The following is a 20894-nucleotide window of genomic DNA, read 5'->3' as shown; positions in this document are numbered from 1 at the left end:
CCATGTCGTTGGACCAGTGGATTGCTCAGTGTTGTCATGTTTTAATATTGTCTCAATTTCTTTTTTAACAGACTCTTGTGAATAAAATGCAATTCAATTGTGTAGTTGAGCAACAGGACGGATGTCATCATTTATGTTAATGTTGCACCTTCATTGTCCTGAGTCTTCCTAATCTATGAAACAAAAATGGAAACTGATTCACTATCGCTATGAAAGGCATTGACGTTGTTGTCTAGAGAAATCAACACCATGTCAACAGTAGTGCTGAAACTGAGTAAGCATGCACTTGAAGGACATGAATTGGCCATTCTCCTTCAGTGTTATTTTGGGACAGTGTCCAAATGAATTTCACACTTTCACTTGTCGATCTAGCTTTGTCCAGCATTCTTCCCTGCCAGAAGCTAATCCTACCAGTGCACGTCGTCCAGCCATCAACATGAACATCGCACATCCATCTTCCTCACTGTCGCTTGACAATGATGTTGACAAACTTTTAGATGAGGAGTTTGACGACAATAGACGTCATTCAGTTTCTACTTGCCCCAGCTAATACTGCTGCTTGTCCTGGTGGGCGTGGTTGGAACATCTCTGGAACTTTCTGGTATCCACTTTGTTTTCTCGACGTGACGCACTTCATATTTTCATATTTGCCTCACTTTGCAAACCATTACAAAAGGTTTCTCTTTCCCACAGCCTTTGCATATCTGTCCAGTGGCCGGACATTTACCTTCATGTGGAAAGGAAAATCCACAACAAAAACAATTAATTTTTCTTTGGAGATATTACTTTATAGCCTTCTACCTTGGGTTTCAGCTTACTTTTCACACTCAGTGCGGATTCATTTTTGGTGTTCCGGCCTCCATGTTAGCTGCTTGTCTGGCAGCTCTTTCTAGCCATGAGTACTCACTCCAAACTGAGTATCTCGTTTAGCATTCGTCCTCTGAAGGAATCGGAGAGACAACCATCTGAGACGCATGAACTCTTCATCATTCAACTCGTTGAACTTGCAACGCTTGATGAGCGAATCAAAACCTACCACAAATCATCTATTGTTTAATCAGCTTTCTGCCTTTCTTGGTTGAAAACGTACCTTTCATAGTTGACATTTGGCATTGGATTGAACTTGGTGTTTAGTACCTCTTTCATTTGACGGTGCGTCACTTCACCACCATTTGATGTTTTCTTTATCACTTTTTTTGCTCCTTCACCCGCCAAATTCCTCAGATCTTTAATGATCTTTTTGTTATTTACTTCTTCCAGTGCATCAATTAAATCATCAAAGGTTTTGATCAAAGCAGTCAATCTATCGCCAATATACTGCTTTTTGTCAGTGTCTAAGGGATGCAGTGGTTTTAAGAATGTGGCAGCATCATAACCGGTGGCACTTTCTGCTGTCGAAAGCGGAGACCACTCCGACTGCGTTGGTTGCCCACTAGAACCGGCACCTTCGTTAAGTACTAGCCGTGTGCTAACATTTGGGTTGTCGCGCCCGCTCTCTAGTATAGCCGATGACAAACAAACTTTCTGTAAGGCCTTCACTTTATTTACAGGCCTTGCACTGTCTGGAGTGGCACCTTGACTCCATATACACCATCAGTTGATTTTAACTTCGACTGAGGCACAACGTGGCACACACCAGCAGTTTGCTGAACCATGGCAAACTCTCCGGGAGAGTACTATCACTTCTTCGGGTTGCGGGGTTTATGTAATCTCCTATCTAGCCGCCAGCTGTAGTATCCTCCCCAGCAAGAGTACATGCAAAATATCACGCCACACAATGAGCTTGGTATTACATGTCTTTATTCCTCAGCGTGTAACCGCTGACCATCCTACAACATAAATTATATCACCCACACCCAAGCACTTACGTCACTGTTCTAAGGAGTCAGTCAGGCACAAAATGGGTCCCTTCATTTCTAACTCACAACATACTACATCACCTACTTCACACCCACAGACCTGTTCCGGACTATTGCTCATGCAGTCAGCAAAAAGGTATCAGGTGAAGACCCGGTACCCATCTGACATTGTCCAGGAAGTCCTTAGTTGCCTCCTCCTGAATAAACAGCAAATCTTTGCCTTATTAGGTTATGCTGTGTCTCACCAGGCCCTATTTCGCAGACCAGGCTGCACTAGCCTGACATGGTGCTCCTTTAACTGGGTGGTTCCCGCAGAGCAGGCCAGTGCACAATATCACAATGAATGCGCTGCCACAAAGCAGCCACAAATTTGTGCCTGCTAGTAAAAGAAGAACTGCTCATTTCAAGCAGACTATCTGACTTTCACTGTGCAGGCTGTTCCAGGCCATTTAGATGGAAAGGTAAGCAGAGGCTGCAGGCGGATACAGAGTGACTTCATGTGAGTGCAGCATGATGTCTGGGGCGTCTACTTATCAGACACGACAGGGGCACACATGAAAAATGTTTCCTCATTTGCATGAGGCTACTTCCCTATGCAAATGAGGAAACGCCTCCTTGAGGTTGCCCCTATGAAATCTGTACTACAAAAATGCCTGCACAAGCATCTGCAGCCCCCTGTGTCATTACAAAGTGTCTGGGGACACAAAATGTGCACAGCTAATGTGAACCCGCAGTAGTTTGATAATGGCTGCACATATATAACAAGCATTTGCAATGCAATCGGTCTTGTTTTTGGGAGCTTAGAAGTATTTAGCCATTCAGCAGATTGTCCTGGCTGCTACAACAGCTACTGTTCTTTAACATCCGTATTGGTTCCAGGCCGAAGAGCACATTCAATTTGAAGCATCTTGACATACATAATCATTGTTCCTTACCAAGTGCTTCAAGGCTCATACAGTCTATTGTCAATTACCAAGGACGTTCCATTTTTGTACTGGTTTAAATAACAGATGGCCTCCCTATACAGTGCTTAATTGAGAAAGGTTTCACAAAATCAGCCCATAAAGAATCAAGAATGAAAGCAAATTACTTCAGCCTGAGAACAATGTAGTACATTTTTTGCAGTTTTCCATTAAAAATCACATCCGTAGCGACTACACTACGCCTCTCACGACTCAAATTCTAGTGCACAAACATACACCCACAGGCTGTGTCAAATTTTTGTTTCACTGGAAAAACACAGACAGCCATGTGATATATTCTCAATCACAGTACACCAGAGCACACCCAATCACTATATCTATGATCCAACAAGATAGTAAAGCAAGCAATAGTAGAGATTCTTCCCCGAGATGCGTTCCAATTTGTCCTTGTCAAGTGTCCTTTCAATAAAATTTCAACCACACTTCTGAATCAGGTCTTTTGACATTTATTTCCAATTTTCTCAAAACACAAAGAGCAGCACCTGGCATCCAGGATTACAAATACAGACTTATCAAGGTCCGAAAAGGCACACAAGCTTTTAGATGGTTGCGTTCCTCAGGATCGGGAGGTAGCTTCCATAAGGTGCACAGTCCGAAACCAATTTCTGCTTCCACACTACGGGCTAAACGTTGCCTGCTACACTCTCAGCTATCATTCCACATGGAAACCTCCCTGCATCAAGCTGGGCCAGTATGGATTAGCAACGCCATTACAATGACAAATACCTATTTTAGAGCCTTGAAAAAGCCCAGTGGGCGAAACGCGCGTTGGCTGCTGCTGCTCTTCGTGTTTTGAGAAAATTGGAAATAAATGTCAAAAGACCTGATTCAGTAGTGTGGTTGAAATTTTATTGAAAGGACACTTGACAAGGGCAAATTGGAACGCATCTCGGGAAAGAATCTCCACTATTCCTTGCTTTACTATCTTGTTGGATCATAGATATAGTGATTGGGTTGGCTCTGGTGTACTGTGATTGATCATTGTTCTAGACTGTGCAGGCTTAGAGATAAAAGTACCCTGGTGGGTGGGTTTTATAACATCATTTGAGCACCTTTTACGAGTACGATTGAAAATCAACATCTAGACTTAGTATGTCAAGAGATGTGCAGACCAATTAGCAAACCCACATAATTTCTTTGGATGTGATTGATATATTCTCAGCTGGTGCAATAGGTAAGGAGACAGTGCAGTGTAAACAATTCAGGTGTAGAATCAGCATATGTCAAGACAACGCAACCCACCCACCTTCTCCCCTTCGCGCTCCTCGTCGATGAGCAGACCCTGTAAGATGCAATTGAAGAAGAGGAGGCTCACAGTTCATGGAATTCACATGGTTGAACGCAACTCTTGCTTGGTTACTGGTGAGCATCTGAGGCAACAGTGGAGCTCACTGTGAACACGACCTTCGAATTCCAGCACACAAAGACCGGCGTATTAATTAGACAAGGGTCAGTCTGTGGCAGCACAAGGTTGGGAGCAGCTGACCCAAAAGCTTGGAATAACAAGCTGATGCACTAAGTAAACAAACACTTATCAACACAAGCTCTCTTTGCTGTTTCTATGGATACGGTCGAGCAGCACAAGAGATCGACCAAACCACTCTGACGCCGTGACACGTTGTCCACGCCATTCCCCGTGTGCAGTCAATGATGGATGGGGCTATGTGAAGAGGAAAGTGGGAGGAACGGGAGAGGAGGGAGCAGCAATCAGATGTGGCGTAACTGCCAGAGGGTTGGACCTTGAAGCTGGGGAACCAGGCTCGTGTCTCGGCGTTGGCCCTGGCTGTAAATTGAATGTGCCCGTCTCTAATGCAACTAGTGGCAATGTAAAGTGCTCTGAAACCTTTGGGCTCAATTTGCACTATTATAACACTGCAAAATAATAAAACAAAAAACTCAAAATAAGCAGTGTTGGGTGAGGGGTGGCATGGAGAAATCAAGTAGGAGCAAGCTTAAACACCGAACAATGGTGCAATTTCTTTTTTTTAAAAAGCAGTGTTGTGGGGTACCAGCATGGGGAGATTAAGTGGCAACGAAGCTTAATAAACACGGAAGACGGACAAACAGCAGGGTGACTGAATCCGCGTTTTATAAAGCCCATGAATAAAGTAAACAGAATCCTTAACGGGAGCAGAGGCAGGTCAACAAAAAAATAGAGCACTCCAAGTTTCCTAACTAACCTGACGAGGTAGAGCACATATAACAGAGGTAGTCCTCATGGGAGGATACAAAAGTCCAAAAGGTGGGACTACTAAGTCTATTCACCAATAAAACACTAGCATTTTCAAAGAACAGTAAGAGGAGCCAATTGAAAAGATGGGCGGTGCTTAAAGACCCATATTCTAGGAAGAACATGCTCTGAACAGACGCATGTGCTGTCTAGGCAAGACCTAAAAATCACCATGATCTCCAGTCTATGCCATTCCTTCTTAATTGCTCACAGGGCAATCACCTTCCGGAATAGGGTCTTGGGAATCAAGTTAGGGAATATAAAGATGAGCTTGTCCCCTACTAAAACTTGTTCTCTATTTAGGATGGCTCGTATACATACACAATGCCGGAGATTCAAATTAAATAGATAGCCACCTGCATTCCAGCGCCAGGGGTCACCACAGAAGCACTCAGAGTTTTTCCCTGCCTAGAAAAACAGAACCTATCCACTGTTGCAATGTCTTGCCACATCTTTGATGGAAAAAACATTTCTTAAACATTCCCACTTCAAACTCAGTGTAAGAAAGTTTGCATTATAAAGTTCATTGCAAATGTCCTACATGACTGTTTATACCATCATTCTGACAAAAAAACGCCTAACGATAAATATATATCTGGACATTAATAGTGCCAGACTAGCATGTGGTCTCTAATGCAGTTTAACAGAACAGAAAGGTATCCACATCCTTACCTCTCCAAGGGATGGGAATTCAGGTAGCCGCTGTAACTGAGAGAGAACGTCTTGAATGCTGTTCTGCGTCCAAACAAAGTCTTCATCATCAGTAGATTCGAACTGTATTCTGAACAAAAAGAAAAAGTACATTTACTGCCAATGAATCTAATAACAGTGCAGAGCAGACATTTTCAAATCCATTCATTCTTCTAATGATTTGCACAAAACGAAAATGTGAGTTTTACACATGAGAAATAAGCAACTCTGAAAATAGGCATGGGCTACATTAGCACAGATTTAAGTGTTTTCGTCATGGCTTAGAGAACCAACTTGAGGCTGAACATATGTATGAACTACTGTTTTTACTTGCCGGATAGAAGCATTACCTTTATTTACTGCTGAGGTTGTCCAAATAGCAAACCAGTACCCTTTAAGATGTCAAGATAACTCTATAGATGGATCAAATGTCAATTTAACAAACATGGCATTACGCACAAACATCTAATTTTTTTTTTTTTTTTTAAATATATTTTTATTGCAGGAATTAGTAAATCGTTACAATATCGACCAGCATTGTATCATAAGCGGTATCAACAGAATAAGACCCTCTGGCCCCCCCCCGTAAGTTCCGTACACAGCCATCCGGCCCACAACCCTGGGGTCGGGCGGCGAAATGCAATGGGGGATCAGCAGGCTGCTTGAGCTGGTCCGGATGATTCACTGTCCGTCATCTGCTTTTCTAAACAAGCCTATAAACCCAAAGGAAAACCCCCACCCGCAAAGGACTACTAACTAAAAGAAACCCACCCAACCCCACCACCAGCGCCAGGGAGCTACCGACACAGGATCTGCCATGGGACCCACGGGGAAAGCAATAGGACCATCAGTACAAACGTTTACCGGGACTCGGGGCGAGTCGCTTCTTCAACTTCAGAGTCGCTGGGGGCACAATAATCCCTGAGGGCCTGTACTAACATTTCCCACTCCAACGCTGCCTCCTGCGCCTTCTCATTACGCTGCCTCCAAGCTAGTTGATATCTCAGCGTACTCTCCCCCGCCGCCCACTTCAAAAGCTCACTGCGCCATCTGCTGCCTGTCGGACCAACTCGTGCCTTCCAGTTCCTGGTCACCTCTCGTTTAGCAAGGAGGAGCCCTAGGTCGACAAATTTACTAGAAATTTTATTCCTGGGGGTGTGGGGGAACCAGTGCAGGAGCCCCACCGCCGCATCAAATGATAAAGATCTCCCCGTCACCTCCTCCAGGGTCGTTTCTACTTCCTGCCAGTAAGATGACAGACCTGGACAGGCCCATAACATATGTAGGAGGTCCGCTTCCTGAGCTGGGCACCTAGGGCATGCCGCCGAGTTCGTGGCAAAATATCGCCTGATTTTCACCGGGGTCAGGTACGCTCTATGGAGAACGTAATAGTGGACCAACTGAAAACGGGCGTTGCGTGTGCCCTTCCAGGCTCGTCTCACCAACTGGGACCAAGTCGTCTCCGGGATCTCCCTACCAATGTCCTCCTCCCAGCGGTTTCTTAGAGTGGTGAGAGGAGCCAACCCTTCGTTAATCAACCTGCCGTAGAGGCAAGTGACCGCCTTCACCGTGCCCGCCGACATCATCACGTACTGGCACACCTGAGATAAGGGGGGTTCCTCCTGCCCGTTCTTCCAATGTGCCTGGATCGCTCGCACAATGGCCGAGTGTAGCAGGAAGTCACCACGGGGGATCTCGAAGCGGTCAATAAGATCCTGGAAGGGCAAGAGCGCTCCGTCCTCGTACAGATCCCCAACCAGCTGTAAGCCGGCATCCTCCCAGGCCGCTAGGCGTGACCAATCCCCTCCATGGGGGAGGGCCGTCAGCATCCCCAACGGTATTTCAGGCGCGTATGGTATCCTCAGTCGGCCTCGGGCGTGGGCCCGATTCCAACACAGGCGGACAGTCCGCTCCTCCATCGACAAGTCCTGCAGGGCCAAACGTTGTCGCAGTGCTATAAAGGAGAGAACATGCCTGGCCATGCCCGTCCCCCTCCCGTCTTCCGGGCCCCGGAATTCCCTGGCGATCTCCTGGGTGAAGGTCTGGAGCTGCGCCGCCAGATAATACTTTTCAAAGTCCGGCACCGCGAGCCCCCCCTCGTCTTTCGGCCTCATCAGGGTTTTGAGGGCCACCCGCCGGCGGCCCGTCCCCCAGAGGAATCCGACCACCATGGAGCGTAACAGTCGAAACGTGGCCGGTGGGATCCAGATTGGTAGAGTCCGGAAGTAATATAATAGCCGGGGAAGCGCCACCATTTTAAGCAGGGCGATCCGTCCCGCCACCGAAAGCGGCAGCGTAGCCCAAAAGGCCATGCAGCCTCGGAGTGCTCGAATGCCACGGGCAATGTTCCCATCTAGGAGGTCGGGTTGGTCGTGGTAAACAAACACCCCAAGGTACTTAAAGCAGTCGGGTTCCCACCTAATCTCCCCACTGAGGGCAGGGGCGGGAGTACCCCTGCGCACCGGAAAAAGACAGGTCTTGGACCAATTCACTCGGAGGCCCGAGACCTCCCCGAACTCTGTGAGCGCCACCGCCGCCCCACGTAAAGCGTCGAGCGGGTCCTCCAGGAAGAGCAACAGGTCGTCCGCATACAGCGACACATAATGCGGGCCCGCAGGCGTCCACAAGCCCGTGTAGTGGGCTCCTGACCGGAGGTGCAGCGCGAGTGGTTCCACCGCCAGCGCAAAGAGAAGTGGGGACAATGAACACCCTTGCCGCGTGCCTCGTTCTACCGGATATCGCGAGGAAATCAGTGGCCCCGCCCGGACCCTGGCCGAAGCAGAGGCATATAGAACCGCGGTCCACCTGACAAAGCCCTCCCCAAGGCCGAATCTCCGCAGCACCGTGCAGAGGTAGTCCCACTCCAGGCTATCAAAAGCCTTCTCTAGGTCCACCGACAGGACGACCGGGGACGGGGCATCCACGAATGGTTCCCCTAACAAACGGAATAACCTGCGAATATTCATAGTCGTGTTCCGCCGTGGGATGAAACCAGCTTGGTCTTCATGCACCAGGGAACTCATGTGTCCCAGCAGCCTCGAGGCCAAGATGCTGCTCAGTATTTTATAGTCCACCGTCAACATCGATAGGGGACGGTAAGACCCCGGGTCGGACGAGTCTCGGCCCGGCTTGAGGAGAGGAACCACCAACGCCTCACACATCGAGCTTGGGAGTCGCCCCAGCCTCTTCGCCTCCCTGTAGACCACCAATAATCGAGGGGCTAGGAGGTCAGCGTAAGCTGCATAAAACTCCACAGGCAGGCCATCCAGGCCCGGGGTCTTGTTTCTCGCCATCCGTTTAATGGCCCCGCGGATCTCCCCCAATTCAATGTCAGATCCCAGGGCTTTCGCCACTTCCTGCTCCACTGTGTGGAGCTCCAGCGGGCGTAGATAATCATCAAGTCGGTCAGGGTCTCGTGCGGAGCGACTACGGTACAAACATTCGTAATAATGCCGGAAGCAGCTAGGAATCTCCGGTTGGGTGTGTACCTCGGTTCCGTCTGCCTTACGCATACTTGTCGTCAATTGGGACTGGCGCGTAGGGTTGGCCAACCACGCCAATAATGCGCTCGATCTGTCTCCCTCTGCGATGGATCGGACCGTATAGGCCTTATAGTCAAAACAGCGGAGCCGTTCGACCTCAGCCGCCACCTTCTCCCTCGCCTCCGCCGTTCGTAATTGCAATTCCGGGTGTCCCGGGCGGCGAAGTTCAAGCTCGCGGAGTCTCCGATCCGCTGCATCTAAATCAGCTAAGATAACGCGCCTTATGCCCACCTTCTTAGAAATACAGTAACCCCTCACCACTACCTTAAAAGCGTCCCACTCCAACGCTCTAGTACTCGCGGTGCCGCCGTTGGATGCAAAATATTCCAATATCCTGTCCCCCAGGTCAGCCCTGAAGACACTGTCCTCAAGGATCTCGGGTTGCAGCTTCCAGGTGGGCACCGCCGGCGTCCCGGGGAACCAACGGAGGTCCAGCAGGAGGGGGTTATGGTCCGAAATGGTCCTGGACAAGTACTCAGACCGGACCGCTGCCGAAACCAGTTCGGGCGACCCAAGAAAGCCATCTAGTCTGACATGCAACTCATGAAGGCTCGAGAAATATGAATAATCCCTAGATGCGGGGTGATGCGCCCTCCAGATGTCCGTCAAACCCCAGCGGGTCTGCCAATCCTGACCACCCTTAGCCGTGCGACGAACCGGAGAATCTGGAAGCGGTGGATGCGAGCGGTCAATATCCACATCCACTACAGAATTGAAGTCTCCTCCAAGCAGAAGGGGCCCGGAGAAAAAGTGGGCCAACGAGCCCGATAGCCTGGAAAGGAAGGCAGTCTGGTCCATATTAGGAGCATACACACAACAAACGTTCAAGTCCCTCCCTCCTAGAGTGCCCGAGATGGCCACGTAACGCCCCTCCGGATCTATCACTGTTCTCGTGACTTGAAAGGGGACCCCTGCCCTGATCCATATTAGCGCCCCTCTGGCATAAGCGGAGTGCGAGGTGGAAAAGACCTGCCCCCGCCATCTACGCTGTAGCGCCGCCCCTTCCGCCTTGTTCAAATGAGTTTCCTGCAGCAGCGCCATTTGCACTCCCCTACGCACCAAATAAGCGTGGACCTTGTGGCGCCTGGACATAGTATGAAGCCCCCGTACGTTCCAAGTGACACATTTCAAGTTAGCGACATCAGCCATTGTCCCATATTGTCCTTGCACAGTATCCCCATCCGGGTCCCAACAAAGAAAGGACAACCTTCCTCCCAGCACGGATGGCGGCCATTTTCCCCAACCAAAACCAAACAACCCAAGAACGAACCAAACCCTCACCCACCCACCCCAGAACAGGACCCAAACTGCACCATCTAGATCCCATCCAAACTTCGCCTTCCATCCACCCAGTAACCCCTACTAATCCCACGGTCGCCACCGTAGGAAGGCCTTAAGGGCCAGGTGCGGGCTGGGCGGAGGCAGTGGGCCCTCGACGCCCAGGCCACCAGGACTATAACAAGCCCTAAACAGTGCCAAAACCTCTCGGGGCAGAAACAGGGGCATCCCACCCCTCCCTCCCTGTCTATCAGCAGCAATGGACGGCAACCGCCTCCCCCCTGCCGGGCCCCCTCCCAAAATAAGGCAGCACACCCCGTTACCCTTGTCCATCCAAAAGGTCCTCCACCGATTTCGGTGTGATCACCGGTGTGTGGCCACTATCAGTCACTGAGTCCTCCGAGTCCGATGGTGCCTCCTCTTCACCCAGGTTTCCTTCCTCCTCAACGGCTTCGTCCCGTGCGCCCGACAACTCCGACAGTACTTCCAACACTCCCCTCCGTTCCGACGACGTCTCTGCAGTTGAGGGCCCACCCGTGCGGCCGCGGCGATTCCTGATCCTCCTGGATCGCCGTCTCTGTTCCGGCTCATCTGCCTGTTGGGACGAGGAGCCGAAGCCATCTTTCCCTGACCTGTAAAGTTCAAGCCAGGCACAGACATCCTCCGGGGTGTCGAAGAACTGAGTTTTGTCATCGACTATGATGCGGAGCCTTGCAGGGTAGAGGAGTGAGTACTGGATGCCCTCGCTCCTGAGCTCGCGCTTGACCGCCAGGAAGGAGAAACGCTTGCGTTGAGTCTCGTAGGTGTAGTCCGGAAAGATGTTCACCTGACTGTTCGCTACTTTGAATGGACCATTATGTCTGGCGGCATTGAGGATCAAGTCCCTGTCCCGAAAGTGCAATAAGCGCGCCACCACCGGCCTCGGGGTGCGTCCCTGTTGCGGTGGCCGTGCTGGGACTCTGTGGGCCCGCTCCAGAGTGTAGAAGGAGGATAGCCCCTCCGGGGCCACCGTGTCACGGAGCCAGGTCTCTAAGTACGCCACCATGTCGCCATCCTCGATCTTTTCCGGGAGGCCCACTACACGAATGTTGTTTCTCCTGTTGCGGCCTTCCGCATCCTCCGCCCTTTGCTCCAGGGCCGCAATTCGGGATAGGGCATCCTTCATCGTCGCAGCCAAGGTTCGCTGCGCCGGCTCTAAGGTTTTCACCGAGCTCTCCACTTCCTTGACCCGGTCCGAAAGTTTGCCGTGGTCCGCTCTGAGGAGGCCCAGGCTCGTCGCCACCTGGGCAATGTCCTGTTGGAGGGCCGATCTCGTGGTCGTTATCGCCTCCAGGACGCGGTCGAACTGTTGTTGCATCGACGCGCCATCAGAACTCTTTGGGTCCCCATACTCCTCTTTGTCCTGGGCTTCCGAGTCCGAGGCGGTCGGGGTAGTCCCCTTGGCTCCCCTGGGTTTCCCCATGTCGCCGGGGGCACTCCGTGAAGGTCCCGGAGTAGGTGTCTCCGGGTGCAGATGTCGATCGCGACCCTCCCGGTTACTGGTCCTCAAATCGAGTGTGGGAGACCTTCTTCTCCAGGGCCCGTGGAGACTTCTCCGCTTCGGCTCACGCCACCGCCACGGCGTCCGAGGGCACCGATGAGGGGGCGGAGACAACCTTCGCCGAGTCGGGCAGGCCCGCTCACCCGCTAGAGACCCGGGGTGAGGGTCACCAACTCCACCGGACGAGTTGTGGCGCCGAAGTGTCGCGCCTCCCATGGAAGTGGACTGGCCGGGAAGACGTAGCTAGGTGCGGAGTCGTGAGTCGGGCCACCGCCTGGATCACAGAGCGTCCGCTCCCGGGGTCCCCTATAACGTGGGCATCCGCCCGGTCACCCAACCGAGTGCAAACTCGTTGTAAAAAGTCCGATCCAGTAGACAGCCAGTGCACAGAGCAGCCGGGGATGGCAAAGTTGGGAGCAAGTCGCTGCTCGCGACGCTCCTCCAAGTCAGTGGGTCCGACCAGGGGGACAAAGAAGTCCGGGCGCCATGTTGGGTCGCACTCCGCAAACTTCGGTTTAACTCCGGAGCAATTCTCGTCCGAACCCCTTCAGGGGCCCCGGCAGGTCTTCGTCGGTCCGCTCAGCAGAATGCGGGGTCTGGGGTGCCCCGCAGCCTCCGAGTTACAGGATAATACCGGGCTCAGTCCCGGAGCCGAGCTCTCAGGCGACCATCGCCATCGGCGCCCAAGCCACGCCCCCCTACGCACAAACATCTAAGGCACCAATAGCTCAGAAGAGAATTTCGAGCAACATAACAAAATGCGCATTTTCCACAGGTTCAATTTGTTTAATATACAGATGAAAATTCCGCAGAGTAAAACACAGGTCACAATGTTCTAAGGAAGAGGTTAATCACTTTCAGGAAAATGCATCTTTACAGAAATATTATGCAGATTCTATGACCACTTCTTCCCCAAAAGCTGGAAAGTAGCTCAATTCTCCCGCTCCTAAAAAACGATTTGGACGTTGACAGTCCAAATAACTATAGGCCAATATCTTGACTCCCCTTTCTGGCCAAATTGATAGAGAAAGCCATAAACACCGAGCTCTCTCTTTACATCCAGGATCACGATCTACTGGATTCCTCTTAGTTTGGCTTCAGAGGCCAACATAGCACTGAGACAGCTTTGATCACAGCCGCAAAATATGTCAAAGCAACTTTAGACAAAGGAGGAAACGCTGCCCTAATTTCACTTGATCTTTCGGCAGCGTTCGATACTGTCAACCATCAACTCCTGATCAACCGGTTGTTCAAGATAGGTGTTGGAGGTACTGCTCTTAGTCTCCTCACCTCTTTCCTCTCTGACAGAACGCAGTATGTGGAATGTACCAGCCACAGAACTACCGCTTTCACCCTTCCCTGTGGTGTCCCACAGGGGTCTTCACTGAGTCCCAACTTTCTTTAATCTGTACGATATACCTCCGGCCTTACTGATCAAAGGCCTAGGCTTCTCGGTTGTCTCCTACACTGACGACACCCAGATTGTGGTGTCAGTCACAGAGAATGCTGACAACACAGCTAACTGTTTCCACAACTGTATGCTGCAGATAGGGAAATGGATGTCTACCAACTGCTTGAAACTGAACTCCGATAAAACGGAGGTGCTACTATTTGGCAGCAACCCATCGTTTTGGGGCCCCAGTTGGGGGCCTCAGGAAATGGGTCCACGCCCTACTCCGTGCCAAAGGTGAAAATTTTGGAAATTTAGTTTGATGAAAAACTTTCCTTTGTGGGACATGCCAATGCTATCACTTCATCTTGTTTTTTTCATTTTTAAATCTCTCAGGAAGATCTTCCCTTGCATCCCACTGGACCTGCGGAAAGCAGTGGTCACCACTCTAGTCTTCGCTAAAATAGACTATTGAAACGGGCTTTTCCTGACGGCCCACAAGAAAGCCTTAGACAAACTACAATTGGTCCAGAACGCGGCTGGCAGGCTGCTGTTAGGGATCCCAAATCATCAGTCGGTATCAAAGTCTCTCCCATCACATCACTGGCTCCCGTTAAGAAAAGGGTTATGTTCAAATCCTTGTGCTTTATTTATTTGCGTGTTTGTATAGCGCTAGGAATAAACTCCCAAAGGAGTATCTCCGCGCTCAGGACAGCCGGCAAGCAAATATCCAGACAATCACACTGACATTCTAAGAACATATGAATCAGTTACATAATTTTTAAACTAACAGACAGGCTTCAACTAATTTTGTCTAAACAGAAAGGTTTTCAGTTGCTTTCTAAAAGCTTTCTTAGCCTTTAAAGCCCTTCACTCCGAGGGACATGTCTCCATTAGGTAACTCTTCCATCGCTACATCCTGGCCAGAAACCTATGATCGGCCTCTCAGGTTAATATGGTTGTCACAAGTTTAGGAGGGCTACCTGGGGAGGAAAGTTTTGTAGTCACGACTGCTAATCTCTGGAATATATGCCACTTACCCTCAAACCTCAAACAATCTGCTCACCTTTCGCAAAGAGCTCAAAACCTGGCTTTTTAATAATTAGTTCAAATATATTCCTTCATTTCTCGGGAGCCTTGCTGCTGTCTGGGGTTTTGCTACCCTTCTTCTCTTTCCCCCTGGACTTTCAACGTCTAGAGACCCGTGGGTATGAGTGCGCTTTAGAAATCCTATTTTCATTTAATTTAATTTCACCATGACCCAGGAGTGGGAACAGAGGCCAATAAGATCTTGACTGGAAGCAACTGAACACACACAATATATCTCTGTGCAGTCTGAAAGTACACTAAGGGTGTGTAGGGGAGCATGGAAGGGATGTCTAGAGTTACATGGAACAATTCCAGAACGGTCTGGCATGATGATGACTGCCATAGCTTATAAGTACATGACATTCGCATGTCAGTGTGCTTAGCGTTACATGATTAGTACAAAATAGAAGAAAACAGGGAGGTGTGTGAAGGATGCTAGGGTGCCAGTCTCCGGTGAGACATACCTGTCCTATAAATGTACTGAACTGGAAAAGAAAGTCCACCTTCAAAGAGTCTATGGGTTTACATATTAATATATTGGACATTCATCTAGTACTACCAAATGCAAACAGAAGATATATCTAGTCTTGTGTGACAAATAGCACACATAAACACATTTTATTCCACAGAAATCAGACTGAAGGAATAGTGTTTCTCAACAGACATAAAATCAGACTCAAGGTAAAAAATTTGAGTGTAGATATAAGTCATGTGGCTTTTAATCAGCTGGTCAAGTACAGTGGAGTGGAAAAGAGAATGAAAAAAGACGTGCGCAATCTATCCACACTAGCCTGACTAGCCACATATACGCTTAAGATTTGTGTGTTTGAGAGTGTCTTACAAGCAGGCACTATGAATATATATTGGTGATGAACAGAGAAAATTTGCATCAGGTGTGTACTCTGTGCACATTGTGCTCATAAACCATGGAAATTATACACAATGAAAAAGTTTAGATTAATATATTTAATGCTCCTGAGAATTCTGCATTTTGTGCACTAACATTCACATTACTGTCAATTTCATTAAAAAAAGTATGTTTAATGGCAAACCCAATGAAATTATGAGCAACATTTAAAATCTTTTAAAATGTACCTTTTGGCAGCCTTGCTTGCAAGCTGCTTTAATTTTGAGGACACTTGTTGCAATCTATGCTTGATATTTTCAACAGCTACATCACTGCCAGAAATCACGTCTCCGCCATTCATTTCCATTTGCGTGGAGAATCCAGATTCCTTGCTCTCTGATGCTTCTTCTTTCTGCTGGAGAATCCAACTTTTTGTTCTGTCACTGGAGGTGTCCCACTCAGTCTGATCATATGGGAAAATAAAAGAAAAATGTGACTACTTGAAATACTACGCTACCACCCCGTCAAACTGTGGATAATGGAGAAACTAACAACAATAATACAATCAAACTAGAATCCTCCCTCTTGCATGAAATTAAGTAAAGGTCTCTAGAGTGATTTTGGACGCCAACCTTTCCCTCAATAGAATCAAATCACAAGAAGTGCCCTTTAAAGAACAGAAACACCCTGACACTCTTGCTACACTTTGACTATCAGCAGAAACTGCACACCACTGACACCCTCATTATCAGTAGCCTATGCACATGTACTGTTACCTGAGGCTAATTCTACATCAAAAAATACAAAAGATCCAAAGAGAGGCTGCAAGACTGATTCTTAATCTTCACCCGTGGAATATTATCACTACTATGCTCCAAGCACTTCACTGGCTCCTTGGAACCAGATGTGCCGCCTTCAAAGTAATCTGCATCTTCCAAAGGTCCTCCACGGAACTTATTCTTTAAAGTTCCAAAGATATTCCTAGAACTGCAATCTCAGAATTTCTATCTGCCCTGTTCTAAACTAGCAGATAGAAGACGCACGTAAGTAGAACATTGATCTGTGCAAAAGTTGCAAATACATGGAACACTGAGAATATACAATAAACAGACCACAGCGACTCAAATTCAGGAAAAAAATAAAGACTGTGGCTCTTCTTTTACCAGGGATGCAGAATAACAGACAAATGAACACACTACTTTGCCCACAAGAAAATATGAAAATACGACGACCTAAAACAATTATCACAGAAGAATCAGAACTTAGCAAGATGAAGGACACCAACGCACTTCTCATATATGTCACAATGCATTCCTATAACCAAGTACCATCTACTGTGTAATGTGTTACCCTTTCGTTAATGTGCTGTGGTGGCTTATCACCAATATAGAAATGCGCTTAAAATACATGTACTACCTGCCCCACCAGTAGCCTCTACACCCGCCTTTCAGACACTGGGCGATAGGAGAGTTCTCATACTCCAACATCTACTCTTCCAAGGTGCAGATAGAACATCACCAATTATGGAGGAGTATCTGAAAGTCAATCTACAGTGACTGATCAACTTTCTTGCCTGGTGGCACTACTTTTGTGAAAGTCTGTCATGCAGACTTTCATGAAATGGTTAAGTGCAGGTGTCCACAAGTAGGTGCAGGATTCACACCCCACCTCCCACAACCAAAACATGTTAATGAGACTAAATGTGTGGAAAATGACAACATACCCTCCTCTATGGGAGAAGCTTTTAGAATGCCCACATTTAGTGATTGAAATTTCAGCATCCGGAACTACTGGCAGATTATTCACCCAATAGGATTCATCCCATGGTGGCTAGTGAAGCTTTAGTAAGAAAATCTCCACTGCTTTGGTAGAGAGTTCTAAATACAGCATATTTCTGCTTTGCTGTCCGCAATGTCGCAAAGGATCTGACTTGCTCTATTTATGTGATTCATAAACCCAGTACTGACAAAAATTGGCTTTTTAAAAATTAAATCAGAAACCAAAGGAAAAACTGACCACCTATGGAGAAGATTAAGCACAAAGGAGAACCTGTTTTTGAGGTCAGAATCTTGATTTGTGTTTTGCTCAGATACTGGTATCTGGAGTTGAGCCATAATTTGGGGAGTGATCATCTCAGATGCTTAAGAGTTCAACCCTTAAGCACACCTTGACGCATAGCATAGGTTGGGATTACTGCAGTAATGCTTGAAGAAAGCGCAAATGGAATGCAAAGAACATTTTTCTTTAAAATTGAAGTACTGAGTTTCCTGTTTTAGCATTCAATCTACAGCCATTTCTTGAAACAAAGTCGATTTCTTTCAACTTAGACAAGATGCAAGCAGCACCAATATCACAAATAACTGGTGTTCTCCAAATGCAAAATATTTAAAAAAAAACATACAGCACCCTTTTCTGAGTGTATGCTGTTTTCAAAGCTTCCAGTTTTGATACAGATGGCAACGGCAGTTAAAAAGACTTTAACAGGATAACCAGGATTGAAATGAAATAGGAGCACCTCTTGATGACAAAGTCAATATTGGTTACTCTGGCATGGACTACCTAAGTCCAGCTTTGGAATGTCACAAACCATTAGTGAACAGAGTTGAGATTTTGCAATGTTCTTGCCAAATCTGAGTTTACCATTGCATTCTTTCGAACTCTTCACCAAACTGATATCACATGTAATCTACTAGTTTGTTCCTAGGTTTTTCAAGGGCAACTCTAATCTGTGAGGAATGCAGAAAAATACATACAAGAATACATACGCAGTGGGGTGATATCTCTCCTCTCCCAAAAGCACACATCACAGCAGAACAAAGAGCCCATCCCCAATTTGAAATGCCAAGAAGATATCTTATGCCACGTAGATTCTAAATAAAAAATGCCGTGGAATTTGAAGGCACTAAAAATTTACAATATTTCTAGTCTTTAATATTTATTCAAGCTTACCCAGGAAAGGTTAAGAGAGAATATCTCTTTGACTCACCACATTAGAGGGCACATTGTCCTGCTCTGATTCACTTTGGTTTGGTTTCTCGTCATCCTTTTCTTTATTGAGCAGATCTTCGATTCTTTCTTGCAACAACCTATCTTGTTCCTGCAGCTTCTGTACCTGCTGCAATTTTTCCTCTAATTGCCACTGAAGTTCCTCTACCTTCAGCTGCAATTCTTCTATTTTCTTGTGTGAGGATTTGTTAGCTTCTTGTTCTACAAGTAGGGCTTTTTTACAAGAATGCCTTTCTTCTTCTAACTTTTGTCCCAATTGTAAACATTCCAGGTTTTGTGCTTCTTTCTCATTGACCAGTTCTACGATGCGATTATGCTTTTCTTCCAACTGACTTTGCAGCTCTCTGAGCAATGTGCCATGTGAATCTTGTGCACCGCTGTGCTCCTTTTCACCCGCAGACTGAAGTTGGTCACGTAGTTCTTTTTCTCTCTCAAGAGCACTGCTGAGCTCCACAGCTCTTACTCTCTCAGCTTCAAGGATTACCTGAGACTCTGCATTTCTGCTGCGTTCTTGAGATAACTGAGCTTCATACAGAGATTCTTGTGATTCTATTTTCCGCTGCAGGTCAAGAACTGTCCGTTTTTCTTGTTCCAAAAGTTCACTCAATTGCAAAATTTTAACTTTATGATCCTCAAGTGCAAATGTGAGATCCTTTATAAAAAAGAAGGCAAACAACGTAAGTTGAATTTATTAAATAGAAGAGACTCACAACTCACCAACTCGTATTACACATTTCTTATTATTCTGATTATTACGAATTAATGGTGCAACTCTTTGGCATTAACATAGTCACTTCCTTTTTGTGGTATAATGTATTAAGTAACACACACGTACACTGGAATATTGGGTTGCGATTTTCTAGCTTTTTTCCACTTATCAAGATCATTTTCACTCTAATCGAACTTAACTAGGTTACACAACGTATGCAAAATAATTCCAGCGAGCTTTTCATCTGTGAATAATTTTATGCAGAAGAGACAATGTTTGCTAAATTTTCTCTGTGGGATTGCATTAGTGTTTTTTTTGTTCACATCTGGCAGAGCAAAACAATTTTCGCCCTAAGCACACTCCAACGTTGCACTCATTTTGAAATCATACCAGCTCTGAGTGTCCTGTTCTTCAGAAAACGATCTGCAATATTTCTGTGCCTTTGCTTCAAAACTGCTCACGTTTTAAAAACTATATTAATGCTCTAGAATTTTATATAACCTATGTTTACACCATGTCTTAGCATTGTTTTTGAAAACATGTCTTAAATATGTTTAACTCTCTTTCCCTTTCCCTCCACCCCCAACTAATTTATTTGCATTTTGTTTTCTGGCACCTTTTGAAGAATATGGAAAAATGGCTGCCTTCTATGTTAACTGGCAAGGATCCAAAATATTCCCTATCCAATATTGAATGTCAAGCGGTTACCTATTTAACATATGTGAGGTCTCCAATGACGCTCTGATACCTGGCAATTCAAGACAGGGGCATATAGTATGAAGGAATGGCCGCCTTTTGTGTGATGTACCCCCACATTTGTCCCTTTATTGTTTTTGATGGCTGTGAAGCTCTGTGCACTTTAACTCTGCTAACCAGAGGTAAAGTGGATGCACTCCTCCTTTCAACAAGCTGAAATTGGTATACATCTAATTGCAGTATTTAATCTACATATAAGCTCCTAGTATAAACTACAAAATTTACCCAGGGCCTGTAAGTTAAATGTCACTAGTGGACTGCAACACCGATTGTGCCATCCGCAACAGTGACGGTATAAAACGTGTAGAAATTTAAAGTAAACATGTCCTTGAGGTGACTAGTCCATAAACTCTATTCTTCATGGTGGCAGACCTTGCTGCCCTATGCAGTAACCAACAGTAGAGATGGACTACTGAGGAACTGCACGTATATAGGGAAGCCTTAAAGGAGATACTTTCTTTGCCCTGTACCATCAATCTTTCATGGTTTCAACATATTTGCCAATAGCATAAGAACTTGGGCTTAGGCGACCTATAAGACAACACCTGTGCAATCGTGCAAAGTTCTTTAAGGATTGCTAAAGCTGCATTTTGGGAATATATCCATTTTGTTCAGCACACCCACATTTCTCTGGGCTCCTTCACTAATAGTTTCATCCTTCATAAGCCAGTCTCTAGGTACAAGCCATATGTAAATTCTATTCAACCACTGCTGGCTAGTTCCTTGTTTATGAAGTTGCGTTTTGAAGTTCAGCCAATGCAGCCTTCTGCAACCTGTGCACTAATAATGCTGTTGAAAACATTGAAAAAGTCTAATTTTTCTGTATATAAAACCCAGATGCCAATGGATTGGACCTCTGTGTCTTACCCTGGGATTCTGTACTTTCCAACCAGCAATTCGATTATTCTTAACTGATACTTCGCCTCTTGTCTTTGGCCTGAGCAGATTTTTGCACATTGCATATTTAATTAAAAT

General features: G+C 46.8%; 1 protein-coding gene across 3 annotated transcripts in view; it reads right to left on the bottom strand.

Moving 5' to 3' along the window:
- AKAP9 (A-kinase anchoring protein 9) overlaps positions 1 to 20894 on the bottom strand; it is a 1796561-nt gene that overhangs the window by 121976 nt on the left and 1653691 nt on the right. For all 3 annotated transcript variants that reach the window (XM_086941844.1, XM_086941845.1, XM_086941846.1), the window contains 3 exons: positions 18435 to 19106; positions 15697 to 15911; positions 5745 to 5853 (listed from right to left, as the gene is read on the bottom strand). In XM_086941844.1, coding sequence (XP_086797970.1) covers positions 5745 to 5853; positions 15697 to 15911; positions 18435 to 19106 — 996 coding nt within the window. The remainder of the gene's footprint in view (positions 1 to 5744; positions 5854 to 15696; positions 15912 to 18434; positions 19107 to 20894) is intronic.

The sequence above is a fragment of the Lissotriton vulgaris genome, chromosome 10 (genome assembly GCF_964263255.1).
Source record: "Lissotriton vulgaris chromosome 10, aLisVul1.2, whole genome shotgun sequence".
Lineage (NCBI taxonomy): Eukaryota > Metazoa > Chordata > Amphibia > Caudata > Salamandridae > Lissotriton > Lissotriton vulgaris.
Note: the sequence above shows the minus strand (reverse complement) of the source record. Positions and strands in the feature narration are given on the sequence as shown.